Source organism: Chelonoidis abingdonii, chromosome 2 (genome assembly GCF_003597395.2).
Source record: "Chelonoidis abingdonii isolate Lonesome George chromosome 2, CheloAbing_2.0, whole genome shotgun sequence".
Classification (NCBI taxonomy): domain Eukaryota; kingdom Metazoa; phylum Chordata; order Testudines; family Testudinidae; genus Chelonoidis; species Chelonoidis abingdonii.
In genome coordinates, this window is record NC_133770.1 from 5654355 (window position 1) to 5675806 (window position 21452).

The following is a 21452-nucleotide window of genomic DNA, read 5'->3' on the forward strand; positions in this document are numbered from 1 at the left end:
TGCTGCAGGGAGACACCTCCCTCTGCACCTTAAGTTGACCAAGAGCATCTGTCAGGTCCCAAAGCCTCACAGAAAATGTGTGTTTCCAGCAGAGACATAAAGGAAGGAAAGGGGTCAGGGGACAGGGCCCTTTCCGCAGTAGCCTGTTTACTGATCCTTACATCAATTCACAAACAACATCCATCCATTCCTCCAACCCCTAATTATAGGACTGGATGGTTTTAAATCTCTGGTTTGCTGTTGCCAGCTGGGGCACTGTTCTACCGGGGAACCCTCACTGAAGGCACAAGAAGGGGACGCAGCTTGTGTAAAATCTTATGCGTGGTATACTAGCATTTTGATGTCCCTAATGAGATCAGGGCCCCATGGTGTCAGGTGCTGCACAAACACAAACAGTCCCTGTCTCGCCCCAAAGCGTTCACAGTCGAAATAGACCAAACTGAGAAAGGCTGACTGACGGGGAGTGCTCTTATCCCCGGGTCACCGGTGGGTGACGTGACTCGCTCAAGGTCACACACCAGGACAGTGGCAGAGAGGAGAATTCAACCCAGGTCTCCTGAATGGCCCCTCTCACGCAGCTGGAGTACACAAGGAATCGCACAGTGACTGCTTGCAAAGTAAGGAACTATTGAACATAAGCAAAGGCTACTTACAATGGGCAGGGACCATCTTTCTGGTCTGTGTTTGTACAGCTCCTCGCACAAAGGGTTCCTGATCGACTGTGATGTCCAAACCAGGCTGGAGGCTGAGCCTCTCAACCTCCTGCTGAACTTGTGAACAACCCACATTGGGAAGCAGGTCTCCACATGCGAGTGGCCTGAGCGATAGTGATCCCGGACAGTAAGATGCTGAGGTCTCTTTTCTCTCCCTTGCAGCTGGTCAAAGACTGCTCTGGATTCTTCTCCACTGAACAGGACCCCCCTTCCATCATTATCAAATGTGAGGAGGCGTCTGAGGAGGTGAGTGGCCTAGGCGGCCTCCTCTCTGCTCATGGCTGGGCTGAGGCAGGGTTAAGAGTTTCCCTCGCTGAGATCCTGGCCAGGTATTTCACACTGACCAAGTATCCCCAGAACAAGTGTCCAGCTCATCTGCTGGCAGCGAGTTGGCAAAGGCCTCCTGCCCCACGAGCCTGGAGGTGGAACCTACAGCTGCCAGCAGAACCGCAGGGAGCAAATCCTAATCTCACTGAGATACATAAGAAACCTAAAGCTCCATACGGTGCCTGGGAGCGGGGCAAGGGCAGGGGGGCTGGGGAGGCTTCTCACCACCTGCCTTTGTCTGGCAGCGACATTTACATACGTTATACGATGCAGACACTGAATGGCCCCTGGCCCCACACACCAGATAAAAAGCCCCAGCATGGCCCCTCCTTCTTATCCTAGAACAGGGACCTGCCCAAGGTGGGTGTAAGGGTTACAGACAGCAAAGGGGGAGGGGATAATGGCCGAGTTTATAATCCTGTGACTTCAGTGGCACGGCCCTTGTACCCTGTCCCTCCAGCAGGCAAGCTCCTGCCCCTCCCTCAGAGTCACCGAGCGATGTCACTCTCTGTCAAAGAGTCCAGTGGTTACACTCACTCCTGAGGGCTACTCCTCTCCCCCATTAGCTACCTAGGCTCACAGTGACACTGGTCGGATGCCCTGTGCTGCCTCCAGAGAGGCCATGTGCTCCTGGGGAGAGGGCACTGGATTGGGACTCAGGAGAGCTGGGTTCTACTCCCTGCTCTGCTACTGACCAGCTGTGTGACCCCAGCCATGTCACACTGTCACCCCCTCACCCTTTACCCCTCTGTGAATCTAGACTGTAAGCCTCTTGGGGCAGAGACTGTCTCCCACTGTGCATGCGTACAGCGATTATCACAGCTCTGATCAAAGTTGGGGCCTCTAGTCATTGCTAATAACAAGAGAGAACAAAGTAACATTCCCTGAGCTGCAAGAGCCAGTTTCAGTCTGAGTGGAGATTCTGACCCTGACCTCTTTTCTCTCTAGCCTAATGTTGTCACACGGAGTCGCTGGAGACGTTGGGGGAGAAAAGCTGGTAGGTTTATTCACCGAAATCGCTGGAAAATCATTCGTGCCGGTGTACAAATTATCCTTGGCTAAGAAGATCCAGAAAGAGAGGAGATGAAAGTGAACCGATCCTGCTGTGGCTCCATTTCTTCTCCACTGGAAGGACCATCGGAAGCAAGGCTTAAAACAATCTGAACCGCTTCAGAGTATCTGCTTCTATCCGCTGCTTAGCGGCTGTTGCAGTGGTGCTCTACAGGGCTCCTCTGCATAATAAATTGGCATTGTGCAAACCTGTACTGTTGTCCTCTTCTTCCATATTGTGGGTGTAGTAAGAGGAGGCCCTGAGACATACACATTGGTATCAGAGGCCTGGTATGAGGCCTAAGGCCTGAACTAAAGTAATGGTCAAGACTTTGCTAACATAAAGCAAAGTGAAGCTGTGAGCCAGAGGCAGGCCCTGCTCACAGAAGCTGGCAAGGAAAGGGCTGATGCTGCAAGAAGATACGATGTCCCAAAGGGCCTGGTTTTCAGAAAGTGCTGAGCATTCCCTCCAAAAATGTGGCCCCTTCAAGATCTCTCTAAATTTGGAGACACCCAAAATCAATAGTCACTTTGGAAAATATAGGATTCAGGGCATGTAATGCTTTAGAAACCCTAAGGGATGGTTTAAATAGCACATGCAAGCCTATGGCTTCAGCACTAAGAATCTTAATTGGGTTAAACGGCCATAGAGAAGGAATGGCCTGGCCATGGTTGGGGCCTTAAAAAACTGCAGCCGTATCGTTGGGCGGCACTTTACTGTGTGTACACTGATCATCCGCCCCCTGACGTGGCTTCCCCAGATAAAAGGGGCTAATGCCTAAGCTCCTGAAAGATGGAGCTGCTCCCCAGGGTTATGACATGGAGGTGGTCCCATGTGAGGGGGAGTGCCAATGTTATAGCCGATGCTTTATCACGGGCATGGGCCTCAACCTCTCTCAGGTCACTGACTGAGAAGGGCGGCTCTAGGCACCAGTGTCCCCAACCTGTGCTCGGGACGGCCCCTTTTCAAGGGGTGGCCTCAGATCTTTGGGGGCAGCACTTTCAATGGGGGCTTTTCCGCTTTTGTTGTTGTTGTTGTTGCTTCAGCAGCGGCACTCAGTTTTTTTTTTTTGCTTGAGGCAGCAAAAAACGTGGAGCCGACCCTTGGCTAAGTGACGCGCTCAGTTTTCAGACTCAAAGGGGTGGTGGTGGAGATGTGACGAAGCAGGGGGGTTCTTGTTTGTTTTCAATGATTGCATGCAGAGGGCCGTGGGACTCAGTTTCCCTGGGTATTACTGGTTTAATGAGGTGGTGGGAGAGGGAGTTGTTGTTTACACGAGGGCCAGTTGAATGGCCTGGAGAATGGAGACCCAGCAACTGGTGACCAGGAGACCCAGCTCGGGAGTCACAGCTGGGTCTGGACAGTGCGAGGACAACTAGGCTGTGGAGAGAGGTCCCTGGTGACCTGACCTGACCAGAGGGGGAACAAAGGATGGATGAGAGGAGCAGCTGAGAGAAGAGGAGGACCTGGAGGCTCTTTTCCTGGGACAGAAGACAAAGGACAGAGATGAGACTTGGGGGATGGTAATATCAGATGCCCAGCTGGAAGGAGGGGCTCTGGCCTGGGAAAAGCGAGCAGCCAGAGCCCACCTGAGGCCGGAGACCTAGAATATTATGTGCTGAAGGATTCTAAAGCTGAGGCTGAGAGTTTCCTATGCTGTGTTCAGATGCTCAATAAAACCCTTCTGTTTTAGCGCTGGCTGAGAGTCTCCCGGTCTAGAGATCAGGGTTGCATATATTCACGTCGGTGTGGAGTGCCGCAGAGGTCTAGAGTGAGTTAGACTCCCTGAGGGGGCCCACGGAAAAGGCAGGCTTGCTGCTGAGGGCTTAGAGAGGTGCAGTTCCAGGAGGCGGAGGGCCTATGGCTTAAATCTCAGAAGGAAAGTGGACCCCCTGAGAAAAGGCTGTCATCGAAGGGGTTCTGCCAGGGACCATGCAGAGCATGAGTCCTTTGAGTCCTGACAAGAGGCCAATATGGCTGTATCAGGTGCTCTTTAGTGACCTAGAAAAATCATAAAGTGGAATCATGGACAACTTGCTAAGGATGAGTAGAAAGAAAACCAAGTATGTAGGGACAAAACCAGGAAGGCTAAGACACCAAAACATGTCACACCTGGCAAGGGAAAGTGCAGGTCTGCTATTTAAGAGGGAAAGAGAGCTAATAATAGACAACACCAAAATGACTGACAATTCTGATGCTTATTTTACTTCACTCTTCACTAAAGAGTTGATTGTGACCAGATGCTTAGCAAGAAGTGGGGAAAGAAGACAAGCCAGAATAGGGAAAACAGATTATATTGAAATAAGTTAGATGTATTCAAGTTGACAAGGCTGGACGGACCATTCACCTAGGGTACTTAAGGACTAGCTGAATGCAATCTTTGTACCAGTAGCGATTGTCTTCCAGAACTCACGCAGGTCAGGTGGGGTCCAGAGGACTTTATAGAAGGGAAAACATGGTACTTCTCTTTAACAAAGGGAACAAAGAGGAACCTGCAGAATTACAGACAGTCAGCCTCACTTCCTTACTGGAAAGTTACTCAAAACGACCATTAAAGCAATCCTGTGTAAGTGCCTAGAGTAGAACAGCATGATGAGTAGTAGACAAAATGGATTTGTCAGAACTAATCATGCCAAATCAAACCTAATTTTTTTTTTGTTAGGCTATTGGCCAGTGTGTGTGAGGTGAAGCAGGAGATGTGCTAATCCTCTTGATTTTAGTAAATGCTTTTGACACAGTCCAACATACATTTCATAGAACCATAGAAGATTAGAGTTGGAACAGACTTTAGAGGTCATCTAGTCAAACCACCTGCTCAACGCAGGACCAACCCCAACTAATCATCCAGCCAGGGTTTGTCAAGCTGGGCCTTAAAAACCTCTAAGGAAGGAGATTCCACACCAGGGACACTCTAGACATTTGCCGCCCCAAGCCATGGGGGGGGGGGCGCTCTGCTGGTTGCTGGTCCCTGCCGCCTCCCGGTGGACCCCTTTTTCCCGCAGGCGTGGACCTCCACCGAAGGTGTGGACAGCGGACTCTCTGAGGCACGCCTGTGGGTGGTCACCGGAGCCCTGCTACCACCCTCGGTGACCGGGTCAGAGCGCCCCGGGTGGTATGCCCGTCCCAAGCACGCGCTTGGGCGTGCTGGGCGCTGGAGCTTCCCCTGTCCACCACCTCCTTCAGTAACCCATTCCAGTGCTTCACCACACTACCTAGTGAAATAGTTTTTCCTAATATCCAACCTAGACCTCCCCCACTGCAACTTGAGACCCATTGATCCTTGTTCTGTCATCTCCACCACTGAAACAGCCGCTAGCGCCATCCTCTTTGGAACCCCCCTTCAGGCAGCTGGAAAGCTGCTATCAAATCCCCTCTCACCTCGTCTCTTCTGTGGACTAACAAGCCACTTCCCTCAGCCTCTCCTCATAAGTCATGTGCCCCAGCCCCCTGATCATTTTCGTTGCCTCCACTGACTCTCCAATTTGTCCAAATCCTTTCTAGAGTGGGCCCAAAACTGGATGCAATACTCCAGATGTGGCCTCACCAGTCCTGAATAGAGGGGAATAATCACTTCCTTCGATCTGCTGGCAGTGCTCCTACTAATGCAGCCCAATATGCCGTTAGCCATCTTGGCAACAAAGGCACACTGCTGACTCATATCCAGCTTTTCATCCACTGTAATCCCCAGGTCCTTTTCTGCAGAACTGCGGCTTAGCCAGTGGTCCCCAGTCTGTAGCAATGCATGGATTCTTCCGTCCTAAGTGCAGGACTCTGCACTTGTCCTTGTTGAACCTCATCAGATTTCTTTGGTCCAATCCTTCAATTTTGTCTAGGTCACCTGGATCTATCCTACCCTCCAGCATATTTACCTCTCCCCCAGCTTAGTGTCATCTGCAAACTGCTGAGAGGTGCAATCCATCCCATCATCCAGATCATTAATAAAGATGTTGAACAAAACCGGCACCAGACCAACCCTGGGGCACTCGGCTTCATACTGGCTGCCAACTAGACATCAAGCGTTGATAACTACCCACAGAGCCTGACAATCTCGCCAGCTTTTCTATCCACCTTATAGTCATTCATCCATCCATACTTTTTTAACTTGCTGGCAAGATTATACTGTCGGAGGCTGTATAAAAAACTTTGCTAAAGTCATGATACATCATGTCCACTGCTTTCCCCATATCCAACAAAGCCAGTTATCTCATCATACAAGGCAATCAGGTTGGTCAGGCATGACTGGCCCTGGTGAATCCATGCTGACTGTTCTGATCACTACCTTCCTCTCTCCAAGTGCTTCAAAATGGTTTCTTGAGGACTTGCTGTGATGTTATTGATATAAATGGGACATATAGAACATGGTTGAAACCTTAGGTCCTGTAGTGGCAAATCTTATGTAAAGGGGGTCATATAAGGTGTCTAAGACCAGATTATGGGGTTGCTAGTTACTGATTATGCTCTCTGTATGTATGCGTCATTTTGTATTGAAGTTATGAGTTATTTGGCTCTATCCTGTCTGTATTTCAAAATTTGTGCTGTGGTTCTGGGTGGACACCCAGACAAGTTGGTGTTAGCTCTGCTTACCTGCTTGAATGGCCATTAAGGAATCATCAGCTTACACAATTGACCCATTGAGAGGAGGCAGATACGCCTGTAACTCAGCAGGGTTGCAGGAATTGGCCTAGTGACTGCAAAACTCCATTTTGCTGTAATTTCCACAGTAAGAACAAGAAGTGTTTCTTACACCTGGAAAAGTCTATATAAGCTGATGCCTCATCTCCATCTTGGTCTTCAGTCCCTGCTTCTTTACCTCTGGAGGACTTTGCTACAAGCTGAAAGCTCTACACAAGGGACTGATGACCATCCCAGCTGGGGATGTACTCCAGAGACTTGATTTGAAACCTGCAGTTTACTCCATCACTGCTACAGCCTGAACTAAGAACTTTGCCATTCCTGTTATGTAATTTATTCCATTTAACAATTCTAGCTCTCATCTCTACCTTTTTTCCATTAATAAACAAACCTTTAGATTTTAGATTCTAAAGGACTGGCAACAGCGTGATTTGTGGGTAAGATCTGATGAGTATTGACCTGGGTCTGGAGCTTGATTCTTGGGAATTGAGAGAACCTTTTTCTTTTATTGGGGTGTTGGTTTTCATAACCATTCATCCCCAGGACGAGTGCACTGGTGTGATACTGGGAGACTGTGAGTGTCTAAGGAAATTGCTTGTGACACTTGTGGTTAGCCAGTGAATGAAACCGAAGACCCCAGCGGGAGTGCTGTGTCTGGTTGTGGTGCACTACACTTTTTTTTTTTTTTTTTTTTTTTTAAAAACTACATGAACAACTTGGAGAGAGACCAGAAGAGCAACCAAAATGATAAAAGGTCTAGAAAATCTGACCTATGAGAAAGGGAAAAAACTAGGCATGTTTAGTCTTGAGAAAAGAAGACTGAGGGGGACCCGATAACAGTCTTCAGATGTGTTAAAGGACCGTTGTAAAGAGGATGGTGGTCAATTGTTCTCCATGGACACCGAAGGTAGACACAAAGCAATGGCTTCATCCACAACTAGGAGAGTTAGGTTAGATATTAGGAAATACTTTCTAACTTAAGGATAGTTAAGCTCTGGAATATTTCAGCATTAACTGACTTTGATACCTTTCCCCTCCGCCTCGCTCCTTGGGCACCCACAATTTACGCACACACTAAACATTCCAGGAAGCACCCACCAGTCTTATGGGGTCCCTGCCAGGCCAAAGTCTTTCTAACACTTCTGCAAAGGTTGGGGCCCCCTTTGGACAGAAGGCCCTGTCCATTTGCTGGATCAGAATCCATGTCAGTTTAATCTCAGCTTATTTATACCAAAAGCCCTTTCTCTAATTGTCTCTGGAAACCCCAGTTTGAACCAGTGCATGAAAACTTGTCCAGCGGCAGGTGCCTCTTTAGAATGGTTCAGTTTTAGTGACTCCCCTTCAGTGAGAGTAGAATCCCATCATCCCGAAGCCATTTCTAGGTTTAACACATTGGTCCCCAAAGATTCTGCTGGGGGTCGCAGTAGCTGTCACATGCAGTTCTTCTCCCTCAGCTCAGGGTCTGCTGCTGAGCAGTGAATGTGGTGCTGCCGTGGCCACAGTGACCCACCAACAGGACCATGCCGCCTCTCCCCCTCCAGTGCTGGGAAGGGCTGTCATGTTGCCCCACTAGGACACCCTTGATTGTCACTGTGACCTTAGGGGATTTGTTGTTTGTGCACGTGAGGTTTCCCAAAAGCTGTTGCTTCCTTTTGCAGGAAATATCTGTTGGCAAATGTGCCAGGACTAGCAGAGATGGGAACTCAGATCAGCTGGAATCATGGGGTTAGGCTGCACACCCCACATTCACAAGAGTGTATGGCTTTCAGTGTCCGGAGGGCAATAGCCCTTGCAGCTCTCTGTCAGGGAAACCCACCGCCAGGGAGCAGGGCCAGCTCTAGCCATTTCGCTGCTCCAAGCACAGCAGCACGCCACGGGGGGGCTCTGCCGCTCGCCAGTCCCGCAGCTCCAGTGGACCTCCTACAGGCATGGCTGTGGAGGGTCCGCTGGTCCCGCGGCTCCGGTGGAGCATCCGCAGGCAAGCCTGCAAGATGTCCACCAGAGCCGCGGGACCAGCGGACCCTCCTCAGGGACACCTGCAGGAGGTGCACCAGAGTCGCCTGCTGCGCTCCTGGCAACCGGCAGAGCATCCCGTATGGCATGCCGCCCCAAGCACATGCTTGGCGCGCTTGGGCCTGGAGCCGGCCCTGCCAGGGAGATATCTTACTGCATCCACTCTGCTAGTGATCCTCCTGGGACAAAGGTACCTGCATCTCTAAGCACCCAGGTTATAATCAATGGAAACCTCACCTGATGATAACAGGCATAACTCCATTAAATTCAACAGATCAAGAGGCACTATTACCAGCAAGGAATTTATCCCATAGGTAGAGTATGATTTTTTCCATTGTGTGTGACGGCATGTCTGCCTTGGGAGACTGTGTGTACAGAGAGAGAGAGAGAGAGAGAGAGAGAGAATGTGAAGGTGTGTGCTGCAGGACAGACTGACAACTTTGTTCACAAATTATAGACTGCTAGACACACTTCTGGGCAACACTCGCTTGTCATTATATGACTAAACTCTTCATTGAGTTTGACATGTGAGAGGCACTGGTAAAGCACAGGGACTGAATGGATTTGGAAATTTTATACAAAATATCATTCGACGGATAGATGCTTGGTCCAATTGACAGGAGCTGCAGAGAAGAAGGTTCTTGTGCTAACAATGATGCCATTGTAAGAAGAGGCAGAGATGAAGGAGCTTCCAAGAGGCAGAGATGAGGGAGCTTCCAAGCTTTTGCTGAGAAAGGAATTTGGAACCACATAAAATATGTAACTGAAGCGTTGCTGCCAACCTTCATAGCTTTCATAGTCCTAGTTGTTAAGGCCACCAGGGACCATTGTGGGCGTCTAGTCTGCCCTGCTGCAGAAAATAGGACAGCCAAAGAACCTCAGTCAGTCATTTCTGCCTCAACTCTGCAGCTTCCATTTGAGCAAGAGCATCTCTTTTAGAAAGAGATCCAGTCCTGACTGAAAGTCTGCAAGTGATGGAGAATCCAGAACATCCCGAGGTAAATTGTTCCCGTGGTCAATTACCTTCACTATTAAAAAATGCACCGTATCTCTACTCTGAACAGTACAAGTGCTCCAACTTTTAAGCCTCAAATCTGCAGTTATTCTAAAGGACAGAACCCTGCGCCCACATGGACCGCAAAGAAGACACAATGGGGTGCCACATGGGTGCCAGGATCTGTCTGCACAATACTGTGGAATTGGGGTTTTACTTAGCACAGCAAAGAAATGGACTAGAAACCGTATTCCAGTGAGCAAAGCACTGCAGGTGTTACCCAACTAACTTCTATTTCCTGCATTCGCAAAAGAAACACCATTGCATTTGGGAAGCAAACCTGCAACTGCCATAACTTTCCAGTGCTGTGTAGGTGAGAGCAGGAGACCCGTTCTGAATAACCTCAGCACTTAGCTAATTCAGGTCGAAGTACTTTGCTCTAAAAGCAGAATTTATATTACATTTTATGTACTCAGACATTGTCTAATTAACCCTCCCAGCACTTCAGAGACCCAGGTCTAGAGAAATATTATAATCTCCATTGCAGGGAGTTCCAGGCACAGATATGCCATTTATCTTTGTCTCCTCTAACGAAAGCATAACCCGAGATAGGAAAGGTGCTATAGTTCTGTGTAGGGTAAATCACAGACTGTCCAACACAACAGGACACCCCACACACGTGTAAATCACGATGGGTGTGTAGTGTTCTGAGACGTTTGTATTGTGTGTGTGATGGGCACAGGATGTTTTAAAACCCCAAAAAGCCATTTCTAGGGGAAAATTCATGGCAAAATTATTTATGATCAGTGATTTGCATCACAGCAGCCCCTGTTCAGGGCCGGTATCAGAGTCCCATTGCGCCAAGCACCATAACCAGGAATGAAGCCTGGAGTTGGCTGGTAGCCACCATTGATGAGGACAGTCTTTAAAATCAGCCTGTACTAGTATGGCCCCACAGTCCCCTTTAAACCAACCTGTCTTAAAAGCCCTTCATGCAGACTAGGGGTCTCTCATTAGCTGAAGGCTTCAGGAGGACACACAGAGCTCTACGGAAACAAGTGGGATTCCTGAAATCTGAGGCTTTGATCTCTGTGCTCTGGATCCTCCGAACTTTGGAAAGAGAGTTCAAGGCCTGTAGGTGCAGCTCCCTCGCTTTTCCAGGGAAGACAGCTGGGGAGTTGTGGAGGAGCCTGCAGCATGGCACGGTTGTGGGGACCGTATGAGCAGGGAGAATTGCATTGAAATCAATACTGGCTGGTCCTGGAGGGAGGGGCTGGATTCCAGGATCTGAGGAGTGGGGGACACAGGGAAGATGTGCTGGCTGACTATGAAGAAGGCAGCTTCCCTCCAGCTCCGGGAGACTGGGCATACATGGAAGATATGTCAGTGAGATCTGGAGAAAGAGCTGCTTGAGGGACTTGTACTGCCATGAGGGATAAATTCTGGTCAGTTTCCCAAGGCCAGATTGTGTGTCAGACAGGGGAGCCTGTGCTCCGTGCTCCGAGGATTTCATTGTAGTGCAGATACACTGGTAACCAGGGCTGGCTCCAGGCACCAGCTCAGCAAGAAGGTGCTTGGGGCGGCCAAGGGGAAGGGGCGGCACGTCGGGCTCTTCAACGGCAGGTCTCTCCGTCCCTCTCGGAGGGAAGGACCTGCTGCCGAATTGCCACCGAAGAAGAAAGCGGCACAGTGGAGCTGCTGCAATGGCGATCATGGGTTTTGGTTTTTTTCCCCCTCGCTCATTGGGGCGGTAAAAACCCTGGAGCCGGCCCTGCTGTTAACACAGGGCAAACCAAGAAGAACCCCCCCAAATTACAATTAAGCAGGAGTGTTGGGATAAGCAGGGTTCAGTGATCAGGTTTGTGCTAGAGAGCTGCACGGAGAAAGCACAGAGACATCTGACAGATACAAGAGAACATCTTGTTACAAACGCACTTTCAAGAAGGAGACTGCAAACGTTTGCAGGCCCCTTGGCTGAGCAGTGCTAAACCTTAGGACTGCAACAGAGCTGCAAGGGGACTCTCAGAGCAACCACTATTCAATAGAGTGCCAGAAGATAAAGACCAGGAGCTGAATTCTTCACTGCCATCAGATGAGCCTCAGGCTTCCTTCATTTCATTATTGACACTAGCACGTGCACATACCAACCAAGATCAGTTTTATGCTACAGAGGCTGTACACAACACATAGGCAGGAGAATAATTGCCTTAAAAGCGAGTGTTCCCGCTCTAAACAGGGCCAAGACGGATGAAGCGTGCGGAATTTCCCTAGTCCACAGATGGGGAACTGAGCCTCAGAGGATAAATGTGACTTGCTGGGAAGTCACAGGATTTTGTTCTCTACAGTGGAGTTGACCAAGAGCTTGCAAACTCATGGCCAAATTCCAGTCATCACAGTAGTTTCCATCCAAACGGTGACCAAGTTACAAGTTCTGAATTCAAAGTATAACCCCAGGGGGACACATGCAAAGAGGCTCTCCCTTGGCTGACAGGCGAAATTTTCCGGCTGGACAAAGTAAATGATTTTTGTGATTACGGTTTTAACAATCATTATTATAATAGTATTTTTAATTTTATCGAGGCTAGAGAGGATCAGATGAGCTAACAGGGAGTGTTATAAGACACGTCAAGAATTTCTAGCATTTCAGCAACTTGACCTGCATAAAGAAGTAAGTGGTCCGAGCGCGACTGCCACCCCACACCCCACGTGGCCCACAGCAACCAGCTTTAATTCACAGTGCCGCACAGGAGGGATGGAATTGTCAGTTAACACACTCCGTCCGTCCTGCCTGGATGTTAGCAAAACTGTAGCTAAACGGGGCACGCCAGAATGGTGCAAGAAATTAGCTGAAGGAAAGAAGATCCTGAGACCTCTTCTGTTGGCATCCGCGGCAAAGGCCCCAAAGAATCCTGATGAAGGGGGCTTCAACAGCCAACAATATCTCCGCACACTGTTCACTGTGGTTTGTGTAAGGAGGGAAAGTATTGCCAAGGGCCCCCACTCTGGCACCCAGAGAAACGTGCTTCATAATCACTAAAAAGAAGTGGTCTGAACTCATTGATTGGTGTGTCTTGACAGAACTACAGGACGCAGTAGATGAAAGAGGAATGTGTTGATTGGGATATAAACTGGGCTTTTGGTAACACACTCTGCCCTCTGAGCATCAGGCCCAATTCAGGATCTCAAATCGGATGCCCAGTTACGAGGCACAAAAGCTCACCAGCCACGTGCTTAGAAATCCTGGCCCGATGGCTTATACAGAAAATGCTCAATTTAGTGAGAGGTCTACCTTTGTACTCCAGCTGGCTCTGCAGAGCAGAAGCTGGATTCTGTTACTTCCTCTGCATCACCAACAGCAGGTTGTTTACTGGCGTTCCCCAGCGATGAGGCAGGAGAAGGAAAAGCAGGGCTTTGAGCTTCAGGCAAAGCTCGGTTTTGCAGGGACTGGGACACGCTAGGGAATGACGCATTGTTTAATGACAGGCTTGGTACCCTCTGGTCGCAGTGAGAGGTCAGTGGAAGTTGAGGGCACTCCAGCCCCACACAGGAGTGCTCTAGAGTGGCTACCTGATCAGGCCCCAAAAGGAGGAACATTGAGGCCAATCCTGCAAACATTGGCACAGTTCCGCAAGTAACTTCTGCAAGACAGGAAGGTACATAATGGAAATGGCAGTGAGGCAATAAGCCCCTGGAATTCCAGGACGCGCGATGCTTGGACCATGTCAATTTCTAACCAGAATTCGGCTGACTTTCAGGAATTAGAGCACATAGAAAATCCAGTCACTCCAGTGGTTTGTGTAAGCGAAAGGCAAGGAGAATGGGGTAAGAATTGCAAGATTCCAATGATTTGTTCTGGAACCTACTGATGGAGAGACTATGAAGCGCAGATCCTGCATCTGGTGCACATTCAGCTTCACTTGCGACAATGGAGCTGCAACCAGATCTAGCCCATGGCAATGTAAAGTTGCATTCCTGCATTAATGTTTTTGAACTGCCATTTGAAATATGTAAGGCCCTAGACAGCAGCATGAGAATGATTATCAATAACTTTTGACATCAGTAAGATTAGAGCAATCACGGTTCTCAAACGATGGGGCAGGGCCTGAAAAGGGAGGCGTGGGAATGTGTCAAGGGAGATGTGATGGAGTAAGGGGCTGTCTGTGTGGGGAATGGGCGAGAGCAGGGGATGTCTTTAGGTGAGGGACAGGATTTCTTTTAAGCCTGTAACCTGAGCCCGGCACGGGCGAAGGGGGTGAGCACCTTTGCGGAGGAGAGGGGAGCGACAAAGGGATCGCGCCGGCAGGGAAGGAGAGGCAGAGAAGTTTGGGTTTGGGGCTGTGAGAGCGGAAATTCAGGGGTCTCCTAGCTGGGAATCCAAGCACCCTGAACTGCCCCAGAAAGGACTGGATGGAAGAAGTAGTCCTGACTGTGCCTGCAAGCTCTGCTGTAACCTGTGTTCCTGTTGTCCAATAAACCTTCTGTTTTACTGGCTGGATAAAAGTCACTGTGGGATCCAGGAAGAGGGGTGCAGGGCCGGAACCCCCAGACTCCACGACAGGAGGCAGGAGCTGTGTGCTTTTTTTTTTTCTTTTTGGAAGAGCTCTGGCTGTTAGCCCTGTCCGCCAGGGCTGGAGAGGGGAGAAAGGGAACAGGTGGAGTCCTGCCACTCTGGGGCTGACAGCCAGAGCCCCGCCTCCCAGGGCAGTTACCAGCAGATTCCCGCCGTCGGGCAATACTGTAATACAATAGAAATAGAATTACAGGCCAAAGTGGAGCCTGGTGCCTTGCTGCTGACAGTGAATGCTGGCAGTTCATTCAGGTTCAGCAGGCAGAGAAGGTTTCCATTTGAATTATACTCTGAGCAATTCAGGGCAGGGAACATCTTAATCTGTATTTTTAGGTTCAGTTCAAGCTTATGTTCCTTTTTAACTGCTCTGAAAAGTGAGTGTGCCCCAAACTGGCATCCCCTTGCTCAGCAGAGCTGCTCCCTCTGCATATGCAATCAGAGCTGTTGGCCAAGGTTTTGGAAAGTGACAAGTGACTTCAGGTGCCCAATTTGAAACACTATTAAAGGGTCTGATTCCAGAACATGCTGAGCACCTGCCCTCTGAGCATCAGGCCCCATTCAGAATCTCAAATCGGGCGCCCAGTTACGAGGCACATAAACTCACCAGCCACGTTCTAAAATCCTGGCCCATGGCTAACAGAAATGCTCACACCTTTCTACTCCAGCAGGCTCTGCAGAGCGGGAGCTGGATTCTGTTCCTTCTCTTGCACCATCGAAAGCAGGTTGTTTACTGCGTTCCCACGATGAGGCAGGAGAAGGAAAAGCAGGGCTTGAGCTTTAGAGCAAAGTTCGATTTGCAGGACTGACAGCTAGGGAAATGACCATTGTTTAATGACAGCTTGTTCCCCTCTGGTCGCAGTGAGGTCAGTGGAAGTTGAGGGCACTCAGCCCCACACATGAGTGCTCAGAGTGGTACCTGATCAGGCCCCAAAAGGAGGACACTTTGGGGCCCGATCCTGCAAACATTGGCACACGCAAGTAACTTCTGCAAGACAGGAAGCTACATATGGAAATTGCAGTGAGGCAATAAGCCCTGGAATCCCAGGACCTCACTTGGACCATGTCATTTCTAACCAGAATCGCACTTTCAGGAATTAGAGCACATAGAAAATCCAGTCACTCAGTGTTTGTGTAAGAGAAAGGCAGGAGATGGGGGAAGAATTGCAAGATTCCAATGATCTGTTCTGAACCTACTGATGGAGAGACATGAGCCAGACCTGCATCTGGGGCACATCAGCTTCACTTGCGACAATGGAGCTGCACCAGATCTAGCCCATGGCGTGTAAAGTTGCATTCCTGCATCAATGTTTGAACTGCATTTGAAATATGTAAGGCCCTAGACAGCAGCTGAGAATGACTATCAATAACTTATGATGGCAGTAGACTAGAGCAATGGTTCTCAAACGACGGGGCGGGCCTCGAAAGGGAGGTGTGGGAATGTGTCAAGGGAGGCGTGAACTGGGTGTTTTGTTTTTTTTTTCTTTTAGGAAGAGCTCTGGCTGTTAGCCCTAGTGGAGAGGGCTTGAGAGGGCATAAAGGGAACAGATGGAGTCCTGCCACTCTGGGGCTGACAGCCAGAGCCCCGCCTCCCCGGGGCAGTCACCATCCGATTCCTGCTGCAGGGCAATACTGTAATACAATATAAATAGAATTACACGGCCAAAGTGGAGCCTGGTGCCTTGCTGCTGACAGTGAAAGTTTATTTTGTTCTTTCATTGAATTCTTCTTAGGACGTGTCTTCAAAAACTATCCAATCACTGACCTTCTCTGTGAAAGAGACAGTGTGCCTGGTATCAGAGAAACGCGACCCCAACCAGTGTGAATTCAAAGAAGACGGGGTAAGGATCACCTGCTGCAGGGAGACACCTCCCTGCACCTTAAGTTGACCAATAGCATCTGTCAGGTCCCAAAGCCTCACAGAAAATGTGTATTTCCAGCAGAAACATAAAGGAAGGAAAGGGGTCAGGGGACAGGGCCCTTTCCGCAGTAGCCTGTTTACTGATCCTCACATCAATTCACAAACAACATCCATCCATTCCTCCAACCCCTAATTATAGGACTGGATGGTTTTTAATCTCTGGTTTTCTGTTGTCAGCTGTTCTACTGGGGAACCCTCACTGAAGGCACAAGGAGAAGGGGATGCAGTTTGTGTAAAATCTTATCTGTGGTACACTAGCATTTTGATGTCCTTAATGAGATCAGGGCCCCATGGTGTCAGGTGCTGCACAAACACACACGGTCCCTGTCCCGCCCCAAAGTGTTCACAGTCGAAAAAGACCAGATCGAGAAAGGTTGGCCGAGGGGGAGTGCTCTTATCCCCGGGTCACCTGTGGGTGATGTTACTTGCTCAAGGTCACACACCAGGACAGTGGCAGAGAGGAGAATTCAACCCAGTCTCCTGAATGGCCCCTCTCACGCAGCTGGAGCACACAAGGAATCGCACAGTGACTGCTTGCAAAGTAAGGAACAGGGCTGGCTCTAGCCATTTCACTGCCCCAAGCACGGCAGCAAGCCGCAGGGGGCGGTCTGCCGCTTGCCGGTCCCGCGGGTCCGGCGGACCTCCCGCAGGCGTGCCTGCGGGACGTCCACCAGAGCTGCATGCCGCCCTCCCGGCAACCGGCAGAGCCCCCCCGCAGCTTGCCGCCCCAAGCTCATGCTTGGCGCGGTGGGCCCTGGAGCCAGCCCTGGTAAGGAACTATTGAATATGAGCAAAGGTTACTTACAATGAAAGCTCCATAGGGCAGGGACCATCTTTCTGGTCTGTGTTCGTACAGCTCCTCGCACAATGAGGTCCTGATCCACTGTGATGTCCAAACCAGGCCGGAGGCTGAGGCTGCCAACCTTCTGCTGAACTTGTGACCAACCCACATTGGGAAGCAGGTCTCCACATGCGAGTGGCCTGAACGGTAGCACTCCCTGACAGTAAGATGCTGAGGTTTCTTTTCTCTCCCTTGCAACTGGTCAAAGACTGCTCTGGATTTTTCTCCACGGAACAGGACCCCCCTTCCGTCATTATCAAATGTGAGGAGGCGTCTGAGAAGGTGAGTGGCCTAGACAGTCTCCTCTCTGCTCACGGCTGGGCTGACGCAGGGTTAAGGGTTTCCCTCGCTGAGATCCTGGCCAGGTATTTCACACCAGACCAAGTGTTCCCCAGAACAAGTGTCCAGCTCATCTGCTGGGCAGTGAAGTCTGGCAAAGGCCTCCCTGCCCATGAGCCTGGAGGTGGAACTTACAGCCTCCAGCAGAAATCGTAGGGAGCAAATTCTAAATCTCACTGAGATACATGAGAAAACCCTAAAGCCTCCATTACGCGTGCCTGGGAGCAGGGAAAGGACAGGGGGGACTGGGGAGGCTCCTCACCACCTGCCTTTGTCTGGCAACCGTGACATTTACAAACGTTGTACAATGCAGACACTGAATGGCCCCTGGTCCCACACCCGACAGACAGAAAGGCCCCAGATATGGCCCTCCTTCTTATGTCCTATTGAACAGGACCTGTCCAAGGTGGGCGGTACGGGTTAACAGACAGCAAAGGGGGGAGGGGATAAAGTCTTGTTGTTTATAATCCTGTGCCTTCAATGGCACGGCCTTGTACCACACCCTGTCTCACCAGCAGTTTCAAGCTCCTGCCCCTTACCCTCAGAGTCACCGAGCGATGTCACCCTCTGTCAAAGAGCCCAGCGGTTATCACTCACTCCTGAACGGCTACTCCTCTCCCCCACTAGCCCACCTGAGCCCACAGTGAAACACTGGTCGATGACCTGTGCTGCCTCCAGAGAGGCCATGTGCTCCTGGGGAGAGGGCACTGGATTTTGGGGACTGCAGGAGAACCATGGGCTCTACTCCGTGCTCTGTTACTGACCCAGCTGTGTGACCCAGCCATGTCACACTGTCACCCCCTCACCCTTTGTACCCCTCTGTCTGATCTAGACTGTAAGCCCCATGGGGCAGAGCTGTCTCCACTGTGCATTGTGTACAGCGATTACCACAGCCCTGATCAAAGTTGGGGCCTCTAGTCATTGCTAATAGCAAAATGAAACAAAGAGAGAACAAAAGTAACAGTTCCCTGAGCTGGGCAGGAGATGGGTTCCAGTCTGAGTGGAAGATTGCTGACCCTGAACCCTTTTCTCTCGTAGCCTATGTCGTCAACCACGCGGGCCGCTGGAAAAAGATTCTTGAGAGGAACTGGCAAGTTTGTTCGGTCGACATGCTTGGGCATCATTGCTATTTGTTACCAGTATATTTGACTAACAAGATCCAGAGATAGAGAAGATGAAAAGGCAAGCACAATGCTGCCAGGACCCCATCTGTTGCCACCATTTCTCCTTCACTGGAAGCACCATCGGAAGCAAGGCTTAATTATAACAATCTGAACAGCTTCAAAAAGCATCTGCTTCTACCTACTGGCTTCGCGCACTCTTGCCAGGTGCTGCTCACCCGGGCTCCTCTGCAATAATAAATTGCATTCTGCACACCATATACTGGTTAGCCCTCTGCTTCCATATTGTGGGAAGGAGATTGGGGACATGCACCGGAATGAATCACGTTGGCAGCTTCTGCTGGCCAATGAAAAGACCAGCAAGAGTAAAGAGTCACATTGCCACCGCTCCTTAAAGAGATCCATCCACTGCCCAATTGCAGTTGAGATCCAGACACTATCTGGCCCAACTTGTTTTAAAAAGTGACTAACAATTTGGGTGCCCAACACAGGATGCCCCCAACAGGGGCCTTGGTTTTCCGGCAAGGTGCTGAGCAACTTCCCTCCAAAAATGTGGCCCCTTCAAAGATCTCTCTTAAATTTGGAGACAACCAAAATATCAATGCGTCACTTTGGAAAATATAGGATTCAGGGCCTGTAATGCTTTAGAAACCCTAAGGGAATGGGTTTAAATAGCAGCATGGCAAGCGCAATGGCTTCAGCCAACTAAGGATATTAATGTGGCGTTAAACCGGCCATAGAGAAGGAATGCCTGGCACATGGTGTGGGGCCTTAAAATAACGCAAGACCAGCCGTATCTGTTGGCGGCACTTTACTGTGTACACTGATCATTCCGCCCTGCCGTGGCTTCCCCAGATAAAAGGGGCTAATGCTAAGCCTCCTGAGATGGAGCCTGCTCCCCCAGGGTTATTGAACATGGCGGTGGTCCATGGGAGGGGAAGCTGGCCAATGTTATAGCCGATGCTTTATCACCTGGGCGTGGCCCTCAACCTCTCCAGGTCACTGACTGAGAAAGGGCCGGCTCTAGGCAACGCAGTGTCCCAAGCCTGTGCTGCGGGTACGGCCCTTTTCCAAGGAGCGGCACCCCGGCTCTTCTGGTGCAGCATCTTTCAGGGGCAAGCATTCTGGCTTTTGTTGTTGTTGTTTGTTGCTTCCGGCGGCAGCACTCAGGCTTTTTTTTTTTAAGCCTGAGGCAGCAATAAACCCTGGAGCCGACGCCTGTGGATTAAAGTGACCCCGCTCAGTTCAGGAGCTCAAAGGGGGACGGGGGGGCGGGAGATGTGACAAAGGCAGGGGGGTTTCTTGTTGTTTTCAAATGATTTGCATGCAGGAGGGTATTGAGACTCAGTTTCCCTGGGTCATTACTGGGTTAATGATGGTGGTGGGAGAGCGAGTGTGTTGTTACAAGAGGGCCAGCGAAAATGGCCTGGAGAATGGAGACCCCAGCAACTGGTGACCCAGGAGACCCAGCTCAGGAGTCACAGCCGGTTCTGGGCCAGTTGCAGAGGACAATGGGCATATGTGGAGAGAGGTCCCTGGTTGACCTGATCTGACCAGAGGGGAAACAAAGGATGGATGAGAGGAGGCAAGCTGAAAGAAGAGGAGGACCTGGAGGCCTCTTTCCTGGGACCAGAAAGACAAAGACAGATGAGAGACTTGGGGGAGCGGTGATATCAGATGCCCAGCTGGACGGAGGGGTTCTGGGCTGGGAGAAAGAGAGGCAGCCAGAGGCGCCACCTTTGAGCCCTGGAGGAGAGACCTAGATGTATTGTGCTGACGGATTCTAGGCCTGAGGCCCTGAGAGTTTCCTATGCTGTGTTCAGATGCTCAATAAACCCTTCTGTTTTACGCTGTCTGAGAGTCACTCCAGTCTAGAGATCAGGGTTGCATTATTCACTCTGTGTGTGGAGGCCCCAGAGGTCCAGGGTGAGTAGACTCCCTGAGGGGGCCCACAGCAAAAGGCAGGCTTGCTGCTGAGGGCTTAGAGAGGTGCAGTTCCAGGAGGCAGAGGGGCCTACGGCTTAACCCCAGAGGGAAAGTGGACCCCTGAGAAAGGCTGTCACGCTGAAGGGGGTTCCTGCCAGGGACCATACAGAGCCGAGAGAGAGCACTGAGTCCTTTGAGTCCATGACAAGAGGCCAATATGGCTGTATCAGGTTCTCTTTAGTGACCTCAAAAATCATAGAGTGGAATCATGGACAAATTGCTAAGGATGAGTAGAAAAGAACAACCCAAGTATGTAGAGACAAAACCAGGAATGCTAAGACACAAAACATGTCACACCTGACAAGGGAAAGTGCAGGTCTGCTATTTAAGAGGGAAGGAGAGCTAATAATAGACAACATCAAAATGACTGAGGATTCTGATGCTTATTTTACTTCACTCTTCACTAAAGGAGTTGATTGTGACCAGATGCTTAGCAAGAAGGGGGGAAGGAACACAAGCCAGAATAGGGAAAACAGATTAAATATTGAAATAAGTTAGATGTATTCAAGTTGACAAGGCTGGACACCATTCACCTGAGGGTACTTAAGGAACTAGCTGAAGCAATCTTTGTACCAGTAGCGATTGTCTTCCAGAACTCACGCAGGGCAGGTGGGGTCCCAGAGGACTACAGAGGGGAAAACACGGTACCTCTCTTTAAAAAAAGGGAACAAAGAGGACCTGAGGAATCACAGATAGTCAGCCTAACTTCAATACCTGGATACTCAAACAGACCATTAAACAATCCATGTGTAAGTGCCTAGAGTAGAATAGCATGATGAGTAGTAAACAAAATGGATTTGTCAAGAACTAATCATGCCAAATCAACCTAATTTCTTTTTTTGTTAGGCTATTGGCCAGTGTGAGAGGTGAAGCAGGAGATATGCTATATCTTGATTTTAGTAAAGCTTTTGACACAGTCCAACGTGACATTTCATAGAATCATAGAAGAT

The 21452-nt window shown here is 49.9% G+C and overlaps 1 protein-coding gene across 1 annotated transcript in view; it reads left to right on the forward strand.

Annotated features, from left to right (window-relative positions):
* LOC116822644 (uncharacterized) overlaps positions 1 to 21452 on the forward strand; it is a 93225-nt gene that overhangs the window by 3699 nt on the left and 68074 nt on the right. Inside the window, exons 2-3 of the mRNA XM_075061932.1 lie at positions 876 to 959; positions 16028 to 16135. Of these exons, the coding sequence (XP_074918033.1) occupies positions 876 to 959; positions 16028 to 16135 (192 nt within the window). The remainder of the gene's footprint in view (positions 1 to 875; positions 960 to 16027; positions 16136 to 21452) is intronic.